Source organism: Belonocnema kinseyi, chromosome 6, assembly GCF_010883055.1.
Source record: "Belonocnema kinseyi isolate 2016_QV_RU_SX_M_011 chromosome 6, B_treatae_v1, whole genome shotgun sequence".
Taxonomy (NCBI): Eukaryota; Metazoa; Arthropoda; class Insecta; order Hymenoptera; family Cynipidae; genus Belonocnema; species Belonocnema kinseyi.
Window position 1 is genome coordinate 100,937,372 of NC_046662.1, and position 19,713 is coordinate 100,957,084.

General features: G+C 31.5%; 1 protein-coding gene across 2 annotated transcripts in view; it reads left to right on the forward strand.

Annotated features, from left to right (window-relative positions):
* The first annotated feature begins 11,418 nt into the window (after window positions 1–11,418).
* LOC117174583 (neuronal acetylcholine receptor subunit alpha-5-like) overlaps window positions 11,419–19,713 on the forward strand; it is a 28,518-nt gene continuing 20,223 nt past the window's right edge. The window contains exons 1-6 of one of the 2 annotated variants that reach the window (XM_033363811.1): window positions 11,419–11,695; window positions 11,797–11,841; window positions 12,069–12,178; window positions 12,271–12,484; window positions 12,591–12,747; window positions 19,199–19,351. In XM_033363811.1, the coding sequence (XP_033219702.1) occupies window positions 11,459–11,695; window positions 11,797–11,841; window positions 12,069–12,178; window positions 12,271–12,484; window positions 12,591–12,747; window positions 19,199–19,351 (916 nt within the window). In that variant the 5' untranslated portion in view covers window positions 11,419–11,458. The remainder of the gene's footprint in view (window positions 11,696–11,796; window positions 11,842–12,068; window positions 12,179–12,270; window positions 12,485–12,590; window positions 12,748–19,198; window positions 19,352–19,713) is intronic. The other variant, XM_033363812.1, reaches the window with a different exon arrangement.

A 19,713-nucleotide genomic window follows, 5' to 3' on the forward strand; every position in this document is an offset into this window, starting at 1 on the left:
AAAACTATGGTTTGAACAGGGGTTGGGAGTCAGTGGAAGAAAAGTTACGAACTTAGATAACATTTAGTATGTTTCCTTATTATAAACTTTTAAAGAATTGTTCTTTTTTGTCTGTATTCTGTAAAAAATGCAACTATTTTGTTAAAAAGTCATCTTGTTTCGTTAGGAATTCAGAAGCTTGGTTAAAAGTTGAATTACTTTGTAAAAAATGATTCTTTTAGTTTTAGATTCACCTCTTTGGTCGAAAATTTAACTATTCCATTTTTAGAAAATTAATCTTCTACGGATAAAAAGTAATTTTTAGGCTGAACTCTTTTATTAAAAATGTAACTATTATGTTGAAGAATCGTTGTTTTTTTTTAAATAAGAATTAATTTCTTTTAATTAACAACGTAAACATTTCATTTTTGATTTAAATTGATATTTTTATTAAAAAGTAATATTTTCTCTGGTTTAAAATTGCTCCTCCCGGCTTTAAAATTCAAAAATTTTCTTAAAAATTAATATATTTTGTTGAAAGCTCGTCTTATTTTGGTAGATCATTAATACAATGCTGGAAAATTCATTTCTTTCTTTAAAAATTTAACTATGTTTTTCGCATTTTATCTTCTTTAATTGAAAATTTAACGACTTGGTTAAAAGTTGAACTTTATCATTAAAGATTCATATTTTTGGACTCCCCTTGATCTTTGGGTTTGACTCTTTTGTTGAAAATTTAATTTCTCGATTTAGTTGAAAATTTAATTTCTCGATTTAGTTGAAAATTAATCTTCTTTAACATGGAACAACTTTCTTGACATTTTGGGTTTTTTGTTTTGTTAAAAATTAATTTTTTATCTGAAAATTTGCAATTTTACATTTTTGTTAGAGATTTAGACTTTATAAGATTAAAATTTAATTCTTTTTTAGAACATTCTCTTGTTTTGTTAAAAATTCATCTTTTTGGTCGAAAATTACTTTTCTTGATTTTTTTTACATCGTATTTTTATTAAAAATGCAATTGTTAAGTTCTAAATTAGTATATTTTGATTAATGATTTAGCAATATGGTAGAAAATTAAAGTAGGATTCGTTTGTTAATGAACTTTTCCGTGTTTTTTTCATGTTTGTTAAATCTAGTTTTTTTAAAATCATATTTCTGCAAGATTTACCTCTTTGGCTTATAATTGAACTTTTTTTGTTGACAATTTGGTTTTTTATGTTAAAAATTACTTTCCTTGAAAATTGCAACATGTCTATTCTTGATTAGAAATGGATCGTTTATAAGTTGAAAATTCATGGAATTTGTTAAAAATTCGTCTTTTTTGGTAAGAAAATTAATCTTCTTTGTTGCAAATTCATTAAATAATAAATCACGATTTTTAAACCCTTTAAACCCCTAATTGGGTAGTTTTTCTTTGTTATTGCAAACTTAAAAAAAAAATTCACTTGAAGAAATAAATAAAATCAAAATTTTTTTCAATCCTTGGTGGGAATTGTTTTACAATTACAAAAAAGTATAACTATTTTACGGGAAAACACCAATGAATATAATAATTTTTTTAAATACTAAGAAATTCAGGTGGCCGTTTTAATCAAGGAAACAAATTTCTGGTCATTTCCCGGCTCGCAAAAACTTATTGAATTATTTTAATTCTTTGGAATTCTTTCCTTTTTCATTTTTTTTGTAATAGCCTTAGTTTCTGAGGTGCACCCCTAAACGCCTTATATTTCTTTAGAATTTTTTTGGATTCTTCGATTCTTTGAATTATTTTTATAAACTCTTCGGATTTCTTTGAAGTTGTGAATTCTGATGAGCAATTGCAAGTGATTAACTGCCCTCAACCTTCTTAAATTAAATTTTAATGTGCAAGGCATTGTCTACTTACTGGTTTTTGTAATTAAACAAATTTTAAGGAAAAAGATTATACGTTTCAAATAATTAAGAAGCAAAAACAAACAAAAAACAGAATTTCAATATAATTTTGATAAATAATTAAATGAGTAGTGAAAACCTTAAATTTTTCCTTGGAATTAAATGTAAATTGTCAATTCGACACTACAGAGAAGTGTAAATATTACTTCAGTTATACCTTAATTATGCGAAAAAATAATAAAATATTTTAGGATTTAAAAATACATGTAGGATAAATTTATACAGTGAAGTATTCGAACCTTCAATTCACTATTTTTGTAAAAATTATATTTTTTAAAATAATGTTTGAAATTTCGCTACAATTCTAAAATATGATAAGAATTTTTTGAAACTTATTTATGTAGTATTTCGAAAATTTCTCTTTTAAAAGAAACGAGACGAGGAATTAATTTAACTTCTTCATTTAACTAAATTCTGAATAATTTTAAATTTACTTTTTAAATTTATTAACTATCTCGGTAATGTCCAACCACTTTAATAGCAGCGGCGTATATTACAAACTAAAATAGTTGGGCCTACTAGTTTGTTAGTTGTCCCAACCAACTAGTTTTTCCAGTGTGATAGTAGTTTTATTCCGCGGTGCGATTTAATCACAAAATTGATTAAGGGTACACTTTGCAAGTGCATTTATCGTGACCTATTGCGGGTAGGAACATTTTTTGAAGCTTATGCAGAATTAAGTCCTCTTGCACTCATTTTCTAGAAACTTTATTCTGTGACAACTCCGAAACGAGCTATTTTCAAAAAACTGAACTCTGGGAATTTACCTGTAAACTCAGCTCGAAATGGGTCACCTATGGCAGGTGCTAACTCTCGATCTATCATAATTGAGATGATGGATGCAACAACTCGACAAGCGCTCGAAACTGTATAGAAGTATTGTCCAGCCGGGAAAATCTATCGATAAAAAAAGTGGTCGAAACGTAAAACAAGATATACATTCGTATTCAGCTTGACGCGGTTGTCAAATTTTTCTTATGAAACTTTTTGATTCGATAATTATTACTTAAGATAAACAATAAATACTTCGAAAATTTTCCGATCAAAAATCGATGTTTTGTAAAACACACCTCGCGATTATTCAGCCGTTTGTTCATAAAAATTCTTAAAATTTGTATGATGTATTTTCAATACATAAGCGATGACTTTAAACAGCGCACTTTGTTTAAAGAGCGAATATTTGCTTGTTTGTTTAATAACAAATTGATTCGGCCTTTGTTCCTAATCCACGAAGCAGCAGCGGCAAAGAGCAACAAAATGCTCCAGCGGCAGCGTGTTTTGACTTCAACTCACTGCTATTTCTACAATTTGTGACCAATTCTCTTTAAATTTACAAAAAAAACTTTCTCAAAGTCTAGTGAAAGACTTTCTCGCGGTAAGTTATTTCAACTAATATTTTTTCGATGACTGTCCCACTGGTCGAAGTTAGCGAAACGTGGTCTTCGTTCGGAATCAATTTGCTATTGAATAAAAACAAACATATTCGCGTTTTAAACAAAGTGCGTTGTTTATAGTCACCGCTTGTTTATTGAGAATACACTATACAAATTTCAATCATTTTTATCAACAAACGGCCGAATAATGGCGAGTTGTGTTTTACAAAACATCGATTTTTGATCGAAAAATTTTCTAAACTTTTATCGTTTATCTTAAGTAATAATTATCGAATGAAAAAAATTTATAAGAAAAATTTGTCTGCCGCGTCAAGCTGAATGCGAATGTATATTTTGTTTAACGTTGCGACTACTTTTTTTTAATAGATAGATTTTCCCGACTGGACAATAATCCGACGCGGTTTCGAGCGCTTGTTGAGTTGTTGCATCCGTCATCTCAATTAGAATTTTTTTTTTAATTACATGTACTTACGTCTACCCAGGAAACAAGAAACGATTGATCGTGTTTCAATCGTATTTCAAGTCGTAGGAAATGTGTATCTTGAGGCCATATGATGAGTGTAACAGCTGATCAAGTCAGTCCCAAGATCAATATTTTTCCATCCATATCGAAAACTAAAAGTTTGAATAACGCGGAAATTTTTTTTGGGAAAAGTTTATAAATATTTAAGGATCGTTTGTGCCCTTGCAAAGAGTTGGGGGAAGAAAAAAGTTTATTTATGAAAATAATGATTATCGACAGACACATTTAGTCTTTACCATGGATATAGGAAACAAGGGGCTAGGCATGAATACGATAAAAATTCTACATTGAACACTTAGCTTCGGAAAATATTAATTTTTTTTATTCACTTATTGTTCTAAACAAGTAAAAACAGTGCTAAAGTTGCTTTTAAGCGCAATTTAAAATGCAACTTAAAAATGTTACCTGGTTTCACAAGTTCGCGACAGTAGACAGTCCCTAGCTTATCTGCATTTTCCAATTCAAATTTACTTGCAGCCACTTCCCATTCACTACAATTAAATAATTAAGAGCGTATTCTGCATTATACAATTCATCGGACTTCATCAAACATCAATTGTATGATGCAGATTCGTTTCTGTAAAAGTGAACCTGCTCTTCTCCATTCAGTTTGACATCCTTCAAACTAAATTTCATTGAGAACTTGAAACGATTCATGCGTTTTTTCTATCAATCGGAAATCACGAATTGAACTTAATTTAGTTTTTTGAGGTTACGTTCTCCTATTCAGAATGTCTTAAAACTATAGAACGAATACATCTCCGAATGTGGGTTGGCAGATTTAAGTAAGTCCAAATAGCTGACCAATTCAAAGAGTCCTAAAACAATTGAAATGTAACTTTTTCAATCTGGAATTTTAAGATAAACATTTTAAAGGGCTCCTGTTCAATCGTTTCTTTTTTCCTGGGTACTTTAATCCATCTGTTGGCCAATTTCAGTTCTGCCCATCAAGATCTGAGATACAGAGAAACAAAAAAACATGTAATTTTTGTCAAAAACTTGGACAAAATCGGGGTTTTTTGAAAGGATGTAACTCCAAGACTATTGGTGACAGAACAATTCTTTTTTGTAGTTTTACGCAGAATTTTATCTACTTTAATTTGTGTAAGAACACTTCCCAGTGGACACAAAACTATGAAAATCCCAAGAACGTCCTTGGGACGTTCCTAGGACGTCCCATGTCAGGCCAATCAACGTCTCTAAAACGTACAATGTCCTAAAGATGACCTAAAGAGTCTTAAAGACATGGACGTTCTCAGGACATCTTTTGTATTGCCATGAGGCGTTTTAAGGGCATCCCTAGGATGACCAAAACACGTGTTATAAAAGACATCATAGGGATGTCCTAAAGACGTCTCTAGGACACCCTTAACTTTTTTGCCCACTGCTTTTACCACTCAAATGCACAGAAAAACACCAATCTAATGGAATGTGATATCTAGCATCTTTTTCAAAAAAAAATATTCGTGTTTCGGCACGAAATCCTGTCCACAGAACTTGACCCCATATCATGCGCCCCCAAATGAAAAACTTAAGAGAAAAAACATGTCTGCCCCAGAAATTACCGAAGGAAGATCGGGTATCACAGAATGTGGAGATAAGTGTATTTGACTTCAAACTTACTTACTAGCGGGCAATGATAATTCTGTTTTAAGGTTTTAACAATCCAATATGAACATTTTCCCGTCACCGGAAGGGGTTTCATGGTTGTGGGATATGCGTTTGCTATCTGGGGTTTTGAAACAAATCGTGTAACAGCTAAAAAATGAGAGAAAAGTGTTTAATCAAACTACATGAATGGAGACCAAGGCGACGCATAGCTATTTGGTGCTGATCGCTCAGCGTTACTTGATCGTACTACGAAAATGTGTACTATCGGGAAATTTACACTTCTCTTGATTGGAATTTTAAATTTCAATAAAAATGCGATTTGTGTTGCTAGTTTTGTAATTGTTTATTAGCATGTCTTGACTTCGGAATAGGAAAACTAGAAAGTGATGAAAGGATGCCGCTGTGAACTCGCTGATAATAATTGATCATAATTTTTCAATTAAAAAAATATATTATTTATTGATTGCTGAGACCAAGGCGACTCATAGCTATTTGGTGCTGATCGCTCAGCGTTACTTGATCGTACTACCAACATGTGTACTGCTGCAGGTTACATTCCTCTTGGCGGGAATTTTAAATTAGAATAAAAACGTGGCTTGTGTTCTTAATTTTATAATTGTTTATTGAAATGTGTTACTTGGCTTCGGAATAGGAAAACTTTAGAAGGTAATAAAAAGGTAATTCTCACTCTATAGAACACTAATATTATTCGCATAAATTTCTTATTGGAAATAACAATATACCTGCAGATTTTAGCAGACATTATATAATCGTCCTTTCAATATCGAGATATATAATAGAAATTGTTAGACAAAGCAGACGTCGAATTAAGTAACAAATTTTTGCAGGAGCAATTTGCTACAAATAAGCAAACAACTGCATTACCGGCGCTTACTTTTAACAAACTATTTTCAACGCCCTTCTTCGCAAAGATCCAATATTCTTAGATAACGAGACAGTGCCCTCGGAGAGTTTCAATGAAAAAATTAATTGATTTTTTATTAATATTATTATTTAATAACAATTTTTATGGGAAAAATTTTCAAACTATTTTCGACGTCCTGATTCGCAAAGATTCATTACTCTTAAATATCCAGATAGTACCCTCGCAGGGACGTCTGCTGAGTAGAATAATTAATTAATTAAATAATTATGATATTAATATTAATTCAATTAATTTTATACACTGAATCTCTCCGAGGGCACTAACTCGATATCTAAGAAAAATGAATCCTTATGAATCAGGATGTAGAAAATAGTTTGCACATTTTTCCTGCAAAAAATTGTTACTAAATTCGACGTATGCTATTTAGAATAATTAATAAATTATATTATTTAATGAAATAAATTAAATAATAATAATATTATTAATAATTCAATGAATTCTTTGCAATGAATCTCTCCGAGGGCACTATCTCGATATCTAAGAATAATGAATGTTTTCGAATGAGAACGTAGAAAATAGTTTGCAATAGTTCAGAAATCTCTCTTTCAAATGTAAAAGAATTCTTCCAATCTTTCCAATATTTGACAATAATGTCCTGCTTGAATTTGATATAGTGAATTTTAAATATCACAATTTTTTTACATGTTTTGTAGAACTCATATTAATTGTCCAAAGTACATTTTTCATAGATCATTCATAGCTGCCGTGATTTGGTAGAACCGAGGGGCTATTCACTTCGAAGTCCGTTGAAGTCAACGTAACGTTATTTCAGCAATGCCGTACGACTTCAACCGTACTTTCGTGACTTCGTTTGACTCTAGTTCTTGAATTCTGACTTCATGACTCGGTGCGTATTGTGCACTGCAGCGTCGTGATACCCCTTTCGACTATGTGTATTTGTATTTTGCTGCTAATTATTTGTGTAAAAATAACTTTTTCATTCTTTTTTATTATTAAATATTAAATTTCTCGATAAATTGAAATCAAATTATCAACGCAACAATGTCATTAGTAACGATATCAAAGAGCTAAATGGTTGAGAATTGGCTGCTTTAAAACCGATAATTGGTTAAACACAAAGTTTGCCGCATTTTTTTATAAAATATTTTCAGATTTCTTTATATGGGTGTCTTATCATCTTGATATAAAGTTAGCGAAACATAAAATAATAATTATTTAAAAAAGCGCGAAAATGTTTTTGTACATACAAAAAGTAGGAGATCAAAAAATTTCAAATTACTGATAGCATAACTTTGCATTTTTTAAATTTTATTTCGCTAACTTGAGGGACATTTAATAAAATGTCATTAATTTTTTTTGACGCTTAAAAACCATGATTAAGAAACAAAATATTCGTGTTCAACACGTATTCAGATATGCAGAAAAAAGTGTACATCCTCGAAACTTAACGGCCTAAATTTTCATGCCTTTTGGTGTAGGAAATAGAATTTCATTGATTTTTTAATATTTTGTACGAATTAGGTAATTCTTTGACACTTAACTAAAGAACTATGACAATGTAATCAAATAGTCTTGTTTAACATCTATTTCGACACACAAAAAGAAATTTACATCATTGAAACTTATGGTTTGAAATTTTTCTGACTTTTAGTTTAAGAAGTAACATGTAATGGATTTTTTGCTATTTTGTACTCAATTTGTAATTTTGTTGATATACTAAACTGAAGAACAATAATAATTTTATATAACGGTCTCGTTGGATACTAATGCACCCAAGTGGGGAATTTCAAACGAAGACTTTTTCAGGGTCTTTACTTGGGGGCGATTGCTAGAGATATTAATCTGAAAACTGGGTCGAAGCAGTCTTGCAGAACAAGTGTGTTATTTAAATGAATAAGACGATTATTCTAGATCAATCTAAAAATTATATAACCCCTTCCCGCCATTCCTCCCTTTTTTGTAATAATGATAATAATATTAATAATAATATTATCATTATTATCATTTTCGGCTATTTCGTACCCACTCAGTACGATTTTTAAATAAATTTATATAGAACCATAATAATTAAACAGTCTTGTTTTATTTATATTCATATATCTAGGAAGTAATATACAGCATTAAAACTGTACATTTTTAGATTCTCATTTATAAGAGTGCAATATAATCGTCCAAATTTTTCATATCTGATTTTTAACGGATCTTTATGCTTCAGCACGCACAGAGTCAGAAAATTATAAAATATTTATATTTTATATATAAATATTTATTAATATTAATATTTTATCGAAAATGAGTTATACATAACCTAAAAGTGTATTATTAGTAAGGTTATTGGCTATCAAGGCTTATTCATTCAAAAGTACTAAATTCTTCTACTTAGTCGATAGAAAACGGAAGACGTCTAAAACATAACCAGAAAATGCATTAATTGTGAATTTTGTTTCTAGCATAGACTTTCTGAATGATAAAATACCCATTTTCACGCGATAATAAATAACACAACCTAAAAACATTAGTAATGAATTTCTTTGGCTATTTAATTTTTTCCATAAAAACAACTATTTAATTGAGAGGAAACGGACAACCGAGAAGATATTCCCAAAAACTGCATTATTTGTCAATTTTATTACCAACTTATCCCATTTTCGTCATAAGACATTGGTTTCCTTCAAACCAAGAAAGTAACAGATAACCTTGAAATTATCTAATTTAGCCTTTTCATGGCCAAAATATATTTATCTAAACCGACAAAGAAAGAAATAACCTACAATTGCAGAAATTGTAAGTTATCTTGGCCATTCAATCTTTTTCTAACGAAAAAGTAGCGTTTAGTAGAGAAAAGCGGAATACCTACAATTAATTATCTAAAGCTGCATTATTTTTAAATTGTATTTTTAACATCGCCTTTTCCCACAATAAAATATTCATTTCCCAACGAAAATAAGCGAGGTAACAAAAAAATACATTATTAGTGAAATTTATTGGCTATTAAATAATTTTTTTAAAAAGAAATATTCATTTATAAGTATTAATAAAAAGTCATTAAATATTGTTTATATTGTAGAATTCCATATTTTATTTCTCACTTGGTTTTTTCTTGCAAAAAATACTCATGATAGATAGCCCAGAAAAGGGGAGTCTAACATAAATTGTTTAAAAAAAAATCAATATTGTTTATTTCAATTATTAATACGCGCCCGATAATTACAGTCTGAAGATAACCGCGCCTAGGACAAAATATGCTTTGGAGAATCGATGCAAGAGCACAACTTCACCCTACCATTTGGAATTAACGCACGCGGAAGTGTCAATTTCGTCTGACTTCACCCTGCCCTACCGAAAAGAATCTTTGAGTATATACTAAAAATTCTTTAGGTCAAAGACTTTAAAATTTCCTTTCCGAAATTGAAATAAGAATACGATCATAAATAACAAGCAGAGAGTCTATCTCAATAGAGTAGCCGACACTCAAGGGTCCTTTGTTAAGCTTTCGGATTAAAATTTAAAAGTAGATTTTTTAATTTCATATTTAACAGCCTAAAACATAATAATTCGGAATCTACGGGTTTCGATGACTTCAGATATCTAACTTTTTTTTTTAATGCTTAAAATTGGAATTAATAGAACGTTTCTCGTAAATGGAATGAGATACGCCAAAAAAGACAACATTTTTTAATTCAACTAGAAAATTGTATATCAGTATATAAGTTCTAATTATAAATAAGTATAATGAGAAAATTCATCAATTAAAAAAAAGTGTTAATAATTTGAAGAGAAATTTAAAAAGGGAGAGCGGATTAGCCACGACCAACTACTACTGTAAAGTGTAAACAACTCTGCCCGCCCGGTACGTGACGAATACAAAAGGAACATTATATTGACGTCACACCACTCTTCAAAGGACCACTAAAAGTATCTTGAAAAGGACCCCGATCTCTCATACTGTCACCGAGACTATTTTGTTTCAAATCGACTTTGTCTATAGACTCAAATGGGCCAGTCTATTTCGCTAAAGAAAACTCAGAGATTTCTTTCGGTAGGGTGACTTCGTACTGACTCGTTACTGATTTCCCATGACGCTACGTTCGTATTTTCTGACTCACTACATTGTATGACAACATTTTTGAATTCAATTAGAAAATTGTATATCAGTATATAAGTTATAATTATAAATAAGTATAATGAGAAAATTCATCAATTAAAAAAAAGTGTTAATAATTTGAAGAGAAATTTAAAAAGGTAGAGCGGATTAGCCACGACCAACTACTGTAAATAACTCTGCCCGCCCGGTACGTGACGAATACAAAAGGAACATTATATTACCGTCGCACCACTCTTAAAACGACCACTAAAAGGATCTTGAAAAGGACCCCGATCTCTCATACTGTCACCGAGACTATTTTGTTTCAAATCTACTTTGTTTATAGACTCAAATGGGCCAAGCTATTTCGCTAAAGAAAACTCAGAGATTTCTTTCGGCAGGGATAGCCCCTCGGACAGAATATCCTTAACTGCAAATCGGATAAGTGACCTGGGCGCAATTAACGGTAGGCGGCTCAAAGGACTTACCCGAAAGGTAGTTAAGGGGGGAGATACCTTTAGAAAGGGTAAAATCAATCAATTTTAATGCATTTTTTCAAGTTGATAAAATAACTAGATCATTTATTAATTTTAATATCTTTTTCTTACATTGTTAAAGTATAAAAAAACATGTTATTTTTTTTACAAAATGGCGACCGTGCAGAATATTTTCTCAAGCGTCTGCTCCGATGAAAAATATTTAAGCGGAAAAAATTAGTACAAAAGTTGAAAGAAAAGTTTAAAAAAAAGTAGTACATCTATATTTTATGAATGTAGTACATATATGAAATTGGGCGCATTTGACCAAGCCCCAATTTCAGTAAGGAACCAGTAGGGTTCTTTGTATAATATTTTACATGAATTTGACTACTTTAAAAGTAAAGAATGTCGAGAGTTTATCAGCATGCCTAAGGTTTCGTATTTCATGGGCGTTTGATAATGACATTTATGTGCCAGATCATTTATATGTCTCTCATACTACAAACTTAGTTAGCATCAAGTCAGTTCTTTGGATTATTAGGCACCATGACGTTTTTTATTTTCCTTCTTAAATTCTCGAAATTAATTTTGTATTTTAAATTAGTGTCGAGTGAGTCTTTTTCTGCGGAAGAACCGTCAACGTGCAAAGTTTTTGAACCCACATTGCCTTACGGCCGTTTAAAAAAGCATATTTTTTGCAATTACGAGCAGGAGATTCGCCCCAGAGAACAACATAAAAATACAACTGTCAATATACTGTTGTTACCAAAATTAATGGAATTTGTAAGTCTGCAGTTTCCATAATTGCTTGTATACAGAATGTGATGTATACGTTGTAAATATTTTTCGTTGAAATTAACATTTGTCACTCGGTCCATTTCTAGGATTCTGGTGCGAATAAGTTTACTTTGAACTCGTGGCTTCGGGCAGTAAGATATTTGTTTCTATTTAAGAAATATTAACATTAAAATTAATATTAAAAACAAAAGTTTTTTCTTTATTCTTCAATTATTCGGCGAGACTAAAGGGAGACTTTTAGTTTCCATTTTATAATAATTTCTTTGATAAATGATTTCATTATTAATTTATGAAAAATATTATTTTATAATTAAGTCTTAGTGATTAGTTTTATATATTTATAAAATATGTATGTAAGGAATGGAACGACGATCATTTGAAGTGGAATCCTGAAGACTTCGATAATATGGCAGCACTTCATGTTAAAAGTTATGAAATTTGGTTGCCTGATTTATCTGTTTGGAACTCGTAAGTGGCCTAAAATTAATCAATTTAAATGAAAACGAACATTAATTTAATCATGTCCATTTGGGTAAATACAAAATTAAAATTTTCCACAGAGCAGATCTGAATTCAGATTTAATATTTTCATCAATTGCATCATGCTTTGTCGCTCATACTGGTTTCGTGGCTTGCATTCCATTTATTAAAACTACTGTTCACTGCTCATCAGATTATGAAAATTGGCCATTTGAAAAACAAATCTGTCAAATAAATTTGTCTTCTTATTTTCACTATTCGGACGAGGTTACTCTGAAAGTTGTGCAAGATAAGGTATTATTTATTTCCAATGTCCTGCATCAAAATTATAGCCAATACTGCATTTTTATTGACTGCACTTTTGTTGACAGCATTCTTCTAGATTTATTTATAATTGCAGATCATGATGGATCAATACGTGCCCAATCAGGAATGGTCTATCGTTAGTATAACAGCAACGCAAGTCCCAGGCTACATTTGGCCAACAGTTGTGTATGAATTCCATCTCAAAAGACATGCTGGAATAATGTTTACACTTTATGTTATACCTGGCATTGGTAACTAGATTTTATCCATTTAAATATTTTTCATTCCTAAAAATAAGATTGGAAAACTGATCCATTCACTGTAACATATTTTGATTGGCAGCACATACAATTATAAAAGATTGAAAGAATGCGTTTTGAAATTATTGAAAATGGTAGTGATCACTATATGTGACGTGCGCCGAAGAAAGGGGGCTTACTCTGAAAAGTGAGATTTTTCAGGAAGAGCCACTTAAGTCGACCTGATAGCCTAAACTTTTAGGAGAGAGGGAAGACTCACGAATGTGGGAGATATTTCACTGAATCTCGAGCTCTCGAGCTAAAGCCCCATTACTCGGGCACCTAACAACTCAATTATTAGCAATAATAACGCTCGGATATTTTTTCCGATGGTTTAACTAAAAAGAGCAGCTTAAAAAGGATAGAAACGTGTAAAAACCTTAATTTCGATTTTTTTTAGAGTAAGCCCACTTTCTTCGGCACACGTCACATATGAAATCGCGATGAAATCTTAAATCGTTTAATTCTAGAAGAATTTCAAATTTCCATTTGAAAATCTTCACTATCAGTTTCACAAGGGTCATTATACTGGGAAAATACCCCAAAATAAAAAATTAAGTCTGGTAAAATTTACTGGAATAGAAAATTGAAATCCGTTAAGTCGGATATCACTACAGATTTAAAAATAATAATCCTTTGATTTTAATTAAACTTAAAAAAATTATTATTTTGTAATTTGTTTATAGTTTTAAATATTTTTATTTATTTTGACGCTGACATTCAAAATCATGAAAAACACGAAAGAAACATGAAAAAAATTAGGGGGGGGGGCACATGCAGGCACGCACCCGGAGAAGAGTTTTGGGGGGGGGGTGCGATCGTCGTTCGCCACCATTGTAGATCCGCATCTGAACGCATGGCGGCAATATTTCTACTTCGTCAGTCAACTAGCGGTCCGCGGCTAATTTTTCGATCTTTAAAAAACTAAGTTGGAAGTCATTTCCCGTATACTTTTGAGTTATTCGAATTTCTCTAATAAAAACTTATTGTATAAGTTCCTTTATAAAAAACTATTTTTTTTTTATTGATTAGCTGAAGTGTTACAAAATCATTAGTCTTGCCGAATTTCGGGACGATTAGACACGATAATTTAAATCAAAGTAAATATTTTATTCTTGTAATATTTCTAGACGAATAGCTTTTTTGAGACAGGTGGGCTATTCGTCCGGAATTCTGGGCGACTGAAAGCTTGTGCGCTCGTCTAATTATAAATTATTTGTTTTGAATACAAAAAAGTACCATTGTTATTCAAAACCCTCAAAATCGTAAGATTCTTAATTAAAATAATCATAAAAATAACATTTGAAGAAGGAAATTTTTGTTTAAATGGAAATATTAAAAATTATTTGGTTTCAAATTTAGATCGTTCAAAATTATAAGATTTTCCCAGTGAAAACCTTGACAGTATGCCCCTAGATGCAGAAAATAAGGAAAACCCCAGGGATAACTTCCACGTTATTTCAATAATACCAGTATACGCGAAAATAGGCACATCGATATTATATGCTTAAGTGCAACGACTTGTAGAGGCTTAATTTGTAAACAGAAATTCTTTAGTGTGCCTTCTATTTCCCCTAGATTGGGTAATTCTAGAGAAATTGTAGGGCTTTCTCAGATTATATAGATTTACACGGAAAAAATAACAAAAACCTAATATCTTTTACAGTTTTGCGTGCGAAATCATTTACTTGTCCCATGCAGACAACTTTCTTTGGTGGGCCTGTGTGACCAGAAATTCCCTAGGCTTTTCCCTACATTTTGCATCTAGAGAGAAAATGGAACAAACCTGTCAAATCTGGGGTTCATATTTAGATTGAGCACGCAAAACTGCAAAGGATATGGCATTTTTGTTATTTTTTCCCGTACAAATCTATATAATATGAGAAAGACCTTCAATTTCCCTAGAATCACCAAAGCTAGGGGAAACGGAAGGCACACTAGAGAATTTCTGTGTACAAATTAAGTCTCTATAAGTCGCGGCACTTCAAAATATAACATCCATCTATCTACTTTCGCGTATACTGGTATTATCAAAATAACGTCGAGAATATCCCTAGGCTTTTGCCTATTTTCTGTATCTAGTGGAAAGTTGAGACGCGTACGAGAAGTTCTGAGGCCAGATTTGGATTCAGCGGCTTATAATCCACAAGGGTAGCCAAGTCACTTGTTTTGTGCAGACAAATTTTTTGTATGGCCTGTGTGACGAGAAAATCCCTAGGCTTTTAAAAGTATTGAATTTTTATTATTTGGAAAGCCTATAGTTTTAAGTCTTTTAAAGTAAGGATCTATTGTCCAGATGTCAGTACTGACATTTTTTTATGTTTATAGGTCTTAAAATAACAAATTTTTCACCTTAAATTAGAAATTAAGATTTGAATACATGGGAACCCACATCGGAATCCTCATGGGTATCTATATGTAAAATTGTATGGGCAAATTGCGACACGAAATAGGATAGAAATCTCTGTGGAAACCAATATGGGAACCAATAATAATGATGCTTGTGTGTGGTAACTTATGAATTGCTCCTGACGAAATCCCACATTCAATTTTTTCTCAATGAAGTCTGATTTCAAAATATTTCTTTTATACTAGGCAATCTTCAAGGGTCATCAAAACTATTGCAAAGAAAGCCGACTGCCAGCTGATGGCGATGTTAGCTCGTCCGTACTAGATTATACTACGAAAATGCACTATCGGTAAAAGTCGCATCTGTTTTAGCGGGAACTTTAAGTTAGAATAAAAAATGCAATTTGCGATTTTCTTTTTTTCTATTGTTTATTGACAAGTCCGAATGATTGGCAGATGCAACGGCATCAATGCTATTTGAATGGATCATAATTCTTTCGTAGAATAATAAACGTGGTCTCGGAAAATGAAAAGTGTACAAGTAATAAAAGGGTGCAGCTGTAAACTCGATGGTAATAGTCGATAATAATTTGTCAATTTTCTTTAAAATTATCCAATGAATTATTTACATATCTTGTCTTGAAATAAATTAAAATAATTTAAAAACTCATATGAAAGTATAGACTTGTCGTTGTACATATTTTTTGTGTTGTAACGTAAAAAAATTAATATTTACCTTATTTATACAATTGAGCCTTCCGCGATCGAAACGGGACACGCTCGAAAAACCTTGGTTTAAGTTGACATCTTGGTTATTCTCGTTCTTGATTTTTTCAAGTTGGATTTTCAATTTTTTTGAAGAATATCTCAATAGGAAATATCATTCCACATATTTTTGTTCATTGAAAAAAGTTTCTTACTTTGTTAGTTTTCGAGATAATTACGAAATTGTTACTTTTTGACAAAATCGAAAATAATTATATTTTTGCGTTCCGCTCGCTCTAACTACTTCAATAATAGGAATATCGGGATGAAAATGGTCAGAAACATGCATATAACTGTTCCGAAAATGACAGTAACGATAAAATTTTGATTTTTTTTCTCAGACATTTTTTATTAAATTATTCCCCACTCAAGTCGTAAATTACACATGGACACTTTCAACCGCTTCCTTTCGCTGACGAAATTCGAAAAAAGTCAATCTTATCATTGCCAAAAATTCAAGGTTGGTTCAAAGAAATGTTTTGGAAAATTGCAAGTAATTCTGATTTGTGGTTTACCAATAACAATTAAATATAGACCTGACGCTCGACCGATACACGTGCGAGCTTGTTCTAAGGATGTGTCTAGCGGAGGCGAAGATCTTGCACGTTGACATCACGATCAAAACAAATCACGATTTGTTGAACCCTCCTGGAATTTTCGGTAACGATAAGTTTCACTTTTTTCGAATTTCGTCAGCGAAAGGAAGCGGTTGAAAGTGTCCATGTGTAATTTACGACTTGAGTGGGGAATAATTTAATAAAAAATCTTTGAGAAAAAAAATCAAAATTTTATCATTACTGTCATTTTCGGAACAGTTATATGCATGTTTCCGCAAAATTTCATCCAGATATTCCTATTATTGAAGTAGTTAGAGCGAGCGGAACGCAAAAATATAATGATTTTCATTTTTGTCACAAAGCAACAATTTCGTGATTATCTCGAAAACTAAAAAAGAAAGAAACTTTTTTCAAGGATAAAAAATATGTGGAATGACATTTCCTTTTGAGATATGTTTCAAAAAAATTGAAAATCGGACTTGAAAAAATCAAGAACGAGAATAATAAAGAGGCCAACTGAAACCAAAGCATTTCGAGCGTGTCCCATTTTGATCGCGGGAGGCTCAATTCTACGCAATGTGTCATTTTCACATTCATTTTCCACATGTAAGTATTAATACTGGACTTATTCATTAAAATCTATGTAATGTGCGATTTACATTTTTGTTGTACTTCAGAACACAACACAGCGGCATCCTTTTATCACTTGTACACTTTTCCCTTTCCGACACCGCGTTTATATTCTTAAAAAATTTTTTTTAATTTAAATTGCAGTGATACTGTTTCATTCGCTAATCATTCGAATTTTTCAATAAACAATAAAAAAAGGAAATGATTCATAGTGCAATGCAGTACGGTCGAGCTAAGATTTTTACTCTCCAGAGACTTACCCCCCTCCCGCCCCGCCAGGAAGCCGCTTTCGGGGTATTGACAATTTTTAAAGTGGATCTTTAAAACCTCAAAACCGAATTATCGGAGTTTGTGAGTAAATTTTGATTGCTTCACAGATTTCGCCATTTTTGTGCACCCCGCTTCGTATGCCTTAAATGATTTCCCCAAATAGGTTCTGATGAAGGTTCCCGTGTAAGTTGAGTAATAAAAATAAATGATAAATTCATTTTTTTATGTAGATAATGATTTTTTTTAATACGGGATCGGCTCCGAAGAAGGGGGTGTGGTGTCTTGATTCAAAATTTCAAGAAAAACGCGTCTAAAGTTTGACATGAATTTTCCAATATTAGTCGCAGTATTTAGCCAACAATTTGTACTTAGGGTTTTTTGAGTCGCTAAATATGAATTTAAACTGAAATTTTTTTATTTCAAATTGTGTGACCCAAAATTTCAAGTCCAAAATTAAAAAAAAACATTAAAATTTTATTTTCAAAATTTAAAAATAGTAATCATGTGTAAAATTACTTCCTGATTTCATATATAAATAGCAAACTCTAAATTTATCTCATTAGAACGAGAATAATCAGTCAAATATGCGCATTTACTGAAATAAAAGTGAATAAATTCATTTTAATTTTGCTAATAACTTCAAGAAAGTATTAAGCAAACATGTTTTGTTTTGCGTTTCATTTATTAAACAGTCCGACTGATTATAATAGGCCATTAAAAATTATATTTTGATGAATGTCTTTTAAGGGTGTTGGTTAAATCTGACTTTGAATTATTTTTTTCATAGGTACGGTGTTGGCTTAATATATTTTTTTCCGAACGATTTGCGAACAAAAGAAAGAAAATTTGTCAAATATCCGGGGTTTTGCGAGATCCTCGGATCAATAAAATGTTGAAAAGTCAAAAAATTTGTTGAGGAAATAATTATTTTCACGACAAATATGAATTTTGCGAGAAATAAAAATCACCGGGTAGCAGACGACAGCATTTGAACCGTTAGAATCGTTTGCAAATCCATTTTTTCACTCAAAATTTTGACATAATAAAAGAATTCTCGAGATATACCAGGTGTTCAAAGGGCCATGTCTTGATGAAGGTGACCCTAAATTATATATATCTCGAGAATTCTTCTCTTATGTAAGAATTGTGAGTAAAAAAATAAATATGAAAACGATTCTAACCGTTTAAATGCTGTCGTCTGCTACCCGCTGATTTCTATCTTTCGCAAAATTCGTATTTGACGTGAAAATAATCATTCCCTCAACAAAATTTTTTATTTTTCAACATTCTATTCATCAGAGGATCTCGCAAATCCCCGGATATTCGACAAGTTTTCTTTCTTTCGTTCGCAAATCCTTCGGAAAAAATATATATTGAGTCAGTGCCGTACCTATAACAAAAATCATTTAAAATTTGGTTTAACCAACACCCTTAAGTTAAAATATATCCATAAAAATTGATAAATTATGTAACTCAAGTGGATTTATCACTTTTCGTTTGCTCGCTCCACATTTTCTATCCCAGTTTTTTCCGAGGTTTCTCCTACGAGGATTCTATATGCAGTGGATTCCCACATGGGTTTGTATGTGGGAAAAATATAGGTTTCTATATAAGGGGCCATCCATAAATTACGTAACATATTTTAAGGGGAGGGGGGTCTAGGCTAGTGATACACAATAGCAAAAACTACAGGGTAAGTCAGAAAAAGTGTTACGTAGAGGAGAGAGGAGGATACAAATTGGCAGAAAATTACGTTACGTAAGTTATTGATAGCTCGTAAAGTCAAAATAGAAAGACAGAAGGTATTTATACGATTTTTAATTTATTTTTAGTTCTAATGATGCTTACACTTGTGATGCTGTGGATGGATGTAAATTCTGTAGATAGAATTTCGCTTGGAAGTGTAAATTTTATTTGCCATTTGTTTTGTTTATACGATCTTCATTGGCAAATTACTGCAAGTGGCAGAGCGATTCCCTATTTGCGTAAGTACATTATTTTATTTCCATTTGAATGCACCAATTTTTTAATGATCTGGCAACTTAGAAAATATTTTTTGATTCAGATGCACTTTCATATAATATACGCATAGAAATGGGAACTGTCAACAACTTTCGTATTGTTAGGTTACGGTTTGACAGATTATATAACAAAATAAAAACACAATTACTATAATGTCATATTTGATTCTTATACGAGGGTAGTTCAATAAGTCCTTAGAATGACCAACAGATGGCGCGCGAAACGCTCCAAATCATCTGTTTTCAGTCAGCACCACTCCCGACTAGATATCTGGTGCAGTCACAGTCCACATCTTCTGAGTTTACGTGTTTTTATAACCAATTGA